The 6,000-nt window shown below is 39.8% G+C and overlaps 1 protein-coding gene across 1 annotated transcript in view; it reads left to right on the top strand.

Annotated features, from left to right (window-relative positions):
- Positions 1-6,000, top strand: part of DYNC2H1 (dynein cytoplasmic 2 heavy chain 1) — a 299,576-nt gene that overhangs the window by 59,842 nt on the left and 233,734 nt on the right. The window contains exons 39-41 of the mRNA XM_040631281.1: positions 715-922; positions 2,770-2,899; positions 5,566-5,721. Coding sequence (XP_040487215.1) covers positions 715-922; positions 2,770-2,899; positions 5,566-5,721 — 494 coding nt within the window. The remainder of the gene's footprint in view (positions 1-714; positions 923-2,769; positions 2,900-5,565; positions 5,722-6,000) is intronic.

Here is a 6,000-nt window from a genome sequence, read left to right as displayed (position 1 = left end):
AGATTTTCTGTGTAAGTTTTCATTTTCACTGTGGTTAGTAATATCACACTAAGTAAAAACCAAATAGTGCCTGTATTGATTTGTCACACTTTTATGGGTGATAGTTTTCTCTTTGAATTGTCTCAAAAGTGTAAGTACACTTGAAAGCACTCTCATCTTCGGAAGGATGGATTTAGGAAAGGGTTTGTTTCCGAAAAGACTTGTGTACACAGCACTGCTTCTCCCCTTTGAAGTCAGCTTTTTATTTATCAGAGAAATTTGATGGTGAATTTTGTATTTCTCAAGTAGCATGCTAAAAATGGGTTTCCTATATATTTTCTGCAAGAGATACTACATTCTTACGATGTGGTAGAAGACCAAGGCGTGGAGAATATCTCCCATGGTCATGGGACTGGAATGCCCCAGTCATGCACACCGCCTTTGCCTCTAGTGAGATCCCAGTGCTGTTGTTTGTGGACAGGTAGAGTGTTATCTCACGGCAGCGCGTGGGGCTCTGGCCAGCGGAGCCAAGCCTGCCCGGGAGTCCTCGAGCACAGATGCAGTGCAGAGTCACAGGGAGAATGTCTGCTCGTTCTCTGTTAGCTCTTTGTGATATAAAATAACACGTAGTGCAAATGACTTCTGGAGCATGAGAGGATTATTTTATTCCTTATTTTTAGTTGTTATCACTGCACATATTTTTGTTTTACCTCCACTTCTCTGTTTTGAAAACAGATGTCAGCTCATGGATAATATGTGATGGTGATATTGACCCTGAATGGATAGAGTCCCTGAATTCCGTTCTGGATGACAATCGACTCCTCACCATGCCCAGTGGAGAAAGGATTCAGTTCGGCCCAAATGTCAACTTTGTATTTGAAACTCATGATTTAAGTTGTGCCTCGCCAGCCACCGTATCTAGAATGGGGATGATCTTTCTTAGGTAAACCACCGGAGCACTTGCCCACGATGTAGAATATCCTTCAGTTATCAGTTGGTTTCGTGCAGAGTGGAGTAAGCATATGAATGATGCGTAAATACGCATTTCCTCTTGTTTTACTGACCTCTGTTAGGGTTCACTTCATTCAGAGAGTAATTTCATTGCAGTTAAATTGTTTCAGTGTTTATTAACAGTGATTAAGGATTTTGTTTGCTCCAGTGAGACAGCAAGTATTTCATTGTTTCTTTTTTTCTCTTTTGTTTAAATTTATGGTACAAAGAAGTGAGCAAGCTGGTTGTGAGCTAGAGGCGAATAATCCAAAGCTAAGTAGCCGTATTTTAATCATAGAATCTTAGATTTGTAGAATTTTAGGGCCAACCTAGGATTGACAGGTCCTGTGTGGTGACCTTTCAGTGTACAAATTGGAAACCTCTTGACTTAATGTTTACTTTCTTCCTCAGTGTGTTTGGAAGAGGCTTCAGGGTCAAAATGAAGAATAAACTGATTTTAGGTATCATGTGTAATACTCTTATGCCGGAACATAGACATTGCACCCGATTTTATTTTCCAAAATGAGTAATTAGAAAGCTTTCTTTTGCTTTTTGAATTGCTGTTTTAGAATTTGACACTTATGGGTCTGTATCAATGCCTTGCCCTACTCTTTTAGCACCATTCGAAGCTGTTTTTGGTGTTGTGTGACATGATAATGTTACCAAGTTGGTTCAGATGGTTTCTGAAATTAGTTGTTTACTTTTTTGATAGTATTTTAGGGAACACTTTTATTAAGTTGTCATGAATTCCAATTAAAATTTTTAGGTATTATTAAGAAACATGCCATGGTGTGTGTAACTTTTGTAGCTGCATTTCACACAATATCTCTACTTGTTCAACATATTCTTATAATCTTGTGAGAAAAATGGGATAAAAGGGAAGTTTATAACTACATGTTGAAGTCTTTATTGAATGCCTATTATGTATGTGACTTTAACTCGGGAGTTTTAGGAGAGACAGAGCGGGAAAGGGGTAAAACGAACACAGAGGGCTTCTCTTCGTGGAGCGTCCCTTCAACAGAGGAGATAAAATAAATGGAACAGTTATATCGCGAAGTAGACTATAAGTGTGGCATAAATGGTACGTTTAGCAGAAAGAAAGACCATGTATTGCTGCACGGGATTTAAAAATTGTGGGTGGACCAGCTATCGTTAGAGGCATGATGGATGTGTATGACTGCACATAAAATACAAATACATGGTGACATTTTGGCTGCTTTTGATTAGCTTGTACCTAGGTTTTAGGTCTCATTCGTTTCTTCAGTAGACATTTGTTGAGCACTGGCTATGTTATAGGCCAAATGAGGACCTTCTAATAGTGAAAGAGAATGCTGTTAATTATGCTGGGACAGTAAACCAGAGCCATCCTGGACAAACGATGCGTTGTTGCCGTCGGCACTGGGGAGGCACCATGGACGACAAAGTCTTTATTCTGCAGGGGCTCCAAGTCTTTCTTTGCTGACTTGAGCTGTGCTGTTGTAACTTACACACTTACCTTTGATCATCCCATTTTTCTTTTCCTTTTTAGCCTGGATAGAAATGTGAGAGGAGAAATTCAAGGGCTTAGTAGTTACTAGTGTTGCTGCAAAGCAGTGGTAGAGAATAGGCAGGAGCAGAGGGGGAGGGGCAAAGGGAGAGGGAGAAGCAGACTCAGATGTGGGGCTCAGACACGGGGCTTGATCCCAGGACCCTGGGATTGTGACCTGAGCCAAAGGCAGACGCTTAACCAACTGAGCCACCTAGGCCTCCCTGACAATGTCTTCCTAAGTAATTTCTTACATGCTTATTAATCTGTTTCAGTGATGAAGAGACAGATGTTAATTCTCTGATAAAATCTTGGTTGAAGAATCAGCCTCCTAATTATAGGAATAATCTTGAAAACTGGATTGGAGATTACTTTGAAAAGGCTCTACAGTGGGTTCTAAAGCAGGTAAGTTAGCCATTATATTTCGTAATTAATCATTTAGGCCAGAAGTACGGTGATTAAGAGTGTTGCTTAGAAATAGCTGCCTTTTAGTGGATCTCAGCCAGAATCTCGGGGCAGAGTGAGGAGTAGGTGTCTTCACTGCTATCCTGTTCTTTGTCTTGGCTTAACTTTTTATTAACGGTGTCTTAAAACACTTCAATTTTCTCACCTACAGTATCTTGCACTGCTTACCTAAAAATCTTGAGTAGTGGAATCTCCTGTTTACTAGCGAAACCATGTTACTGTCACATTTCACTCTCAGTAAATGCCTACTTCTATTTCATGCTAAAAACAATGTCAAGTTAATACTAAAGTAGAAAAGGGCAAGTTATTTACAATATTATTAAGAACAGTGTATCCAAAACATCGAGTATCTACTATATGTGTCAAGCATAGCACTGGACAAGACTTAGAGGTGGACAGGACAGTCTCTTTCCTTGGGAGGGGTTTGCCTAATGGAGAAAAAAGAGATGTGAAAAGGTCATCAAAATGGGATGAGGAGAGTATTGCTGTCTTCCAGGAGAGTTAAAGAGGTGATCACACTTAATTTTGAATTGGAAGCATAAACAGAAGTTTCACGTGGACCGAAGACGGGGGGGGGGGGGGCTTTTATAGGTTCTGCATGATTTTTCAGCTATTTCTGGTTTTGTGTCATTGCTTTTAAGAGAAACGTAAACATCTAAAAATAGAGAAAATAAATAGCAGTGAAAGTACTTTTGGAAAGTATCTGATTGCTAATCTGAACCTGATTTAGTGGTTACTACTCTGGGATTGAATAAGATTTACCGAGAAATGGAGATCTCACCTTTTTCCTTTCCTGCCGGTAAGGTTAAGAGATGAGGGATAGGGATTGGTGAGGAGTGGGATGTGAATGACAGAGGTTTGCCTGGAGGCTTAGGCGACGAAGCACTCCTGCCAGCCTGACGAGCTCTCCTCCTCTCTGTTATAACTGCATGCATTCAGCTCGAAGCACTTTGAGGGCAAGGAGCACGCTCTAGTGTACCCACAGACCCACTTGTGTAGCGGAGACACACATGGATGAACATATATGTGCTTTAGTAAATACCTGCTGCCTCTGTCCTCGCTCCTTTTCGGGGGATATGTCATGATTTCAGTAACATGAAGTATACGGAGCCAATGCGCTCCTGTACAAGTCCCTTGAGCTCATCTACGTGGATGCTGTTAATGTTAGAAAGAGAAAGATAACACTAGGTGGCATATACTCATATACAGGGGTTTCTGAGTGTAGGCATGAGGACAGGATAAGATGATGAAGCCATAGAGTGGATATACCAAAGATTCAGTTAGAAAATAAACTGATTCTGTTTTGAGGTCAGGTCCCTGTGATTGTTTGAAATTTTTTTTATGTGTTGAGGCTTCCTTCTTTCTTATTTTGTACTTTGTTCACTGTGTTCAGATTCTGAGAGAGATACCATAATGGGTACTCTAACCAAATGCTGACTTTATAACTAGAGCTCTGCTTTCTTGTATCAGTTTAGCAAATTAGACGGGATAGAAGAAAATGCGAGAGTTTCCTTTATCTTGGCTTTTAAAGCCTAGAACTCTTAGCATGGCCTAAGCAGCAAGATTTCTACTCATCTCCTCCCTTTTTCCTGCTCTTCCTGCCATTTCTCCAACCCTCTAAAAATACTTTTTTTTTTTTTTTAATGCAGGGTCATTTTTTAAAAAAATGTAAACTGGGTCATTTTCCTCTCTTCTTTAAAAACATTTAAAAGTAGTGAAGATAAAAGTTGCATTCCTTACCATGGCCTATGCCATCTGCATACTCTGGTCCTTGCCTCCCTCTCATTTCTGAGCTATCCCAGTGGCTTACCTTTGCCTGTGCTGTATTCTCTGCATGCCACACAGATCTCATTCTTCTGATGCTAGCTGAACTGTCACCCTTTTCAAGGAGGCGAGCTCTGCATCTGAGTTACTCTGAGAGTACTCTTTTCTGCTTCTCTAGTTGTTACTGGGACTTGTTGACTGTCTCCTCTATGAGACTGGAGTCACAGGCATGGAAGTTTCTGTTGAGTTCGCTTTTCCCCCCCTTCTTATGCATGAATGGTTCTCTGTAAACACTTGGAGATTGGATGAATGAGAACCTTTTTCCCTTTTAGCCCCCTGGCAAGTTGCATAGGGGCTCCAGAGGTCCACAGATCGAAATCATCTACACCACTGCAACCCAAAAGTTTCATTTTAAATTGTGCGTAGGGAGCCAGCTCCAGATGGTTTTTTGTGTTAAGTCTCCTTTTACCGGCCATACTTCTCCACTGTCCTCTAGCTTCCTTTTTGTCAGCAGGAGGAAATAGGGGACTGTTTTTGTTAGACCAGTGCTCAGTGATGTACTTTTTCTTTTATTTTCTTCAAGCTTGGGAAGTGAACAAACCACATATCTGGTTAAGAACTGTAGCACTTACTGCTAGAAATGCACAATTGCGTTTTTATGATCACTTTTCATTTTCAAAGTTTATACGTATACACTGAATGAAATGTAAACTTTCTACATCTTGAGTAAGAGGGATACATTTAACGTTCATACTTGAAAAGATATGTGAGTGTAAATCCGTGTTTCTGTGTTTATCGATTGATGTTTGTTTTTTGTCTGTACCATGGATTTTAATCAACAGAATGACTATGTGGTTGAAACAAGTTTGGTTGGGACTGTGATGAACGGTCTGTCACATCTACGTGGATCCCAAAATCATGACCAGTTTATTATTAATCTCATACGGGGACTTGGCGGAAATCTGAACATGAAATCACGTCTGGAATTCACCAGAGAGGTGATGCATATTTAAAACCTATATTCAATCAACATTTTTAATTTTCGTGGACTCTTAATTGCCAAAATACAGTGATTTGTAACTATAAGGCATAGAACCTTTTAATTTTGAAATTATGCATTCAATAGAAGAGTTACACACTTGAATTTATGTACTTTCTCCTTTGAACTAGTCGATGGTATTTTATGATATTAAAATGTTATAAAATAATGTTTAAATAGGCGGTAGTGTGGACAGTATCTTTTTTGTTAGACATTTTTGAAACTAATTAACCATGTG

This window comes from Ursus maritimus, unplaced genomic scaffold (genome assembly GCF_017311325.1).
Source record: "Ursus maritimus isolate PB19 unplaced genomic scaffold, ASM1731132v1 scaffold_16, whole genome shotgun sequence".
In the NCBI taxonomy this organism is placed as follows: Eukaryota; Metazoa; Chordata; class Mammalia; order Carnivora; family Ursidae; genus Ursus; species Ursus maritimus.
Note: the sequence above shows the minus strand (reverse complement) of the source record. Positions and strands in the feature narration are given on the sequence as shown.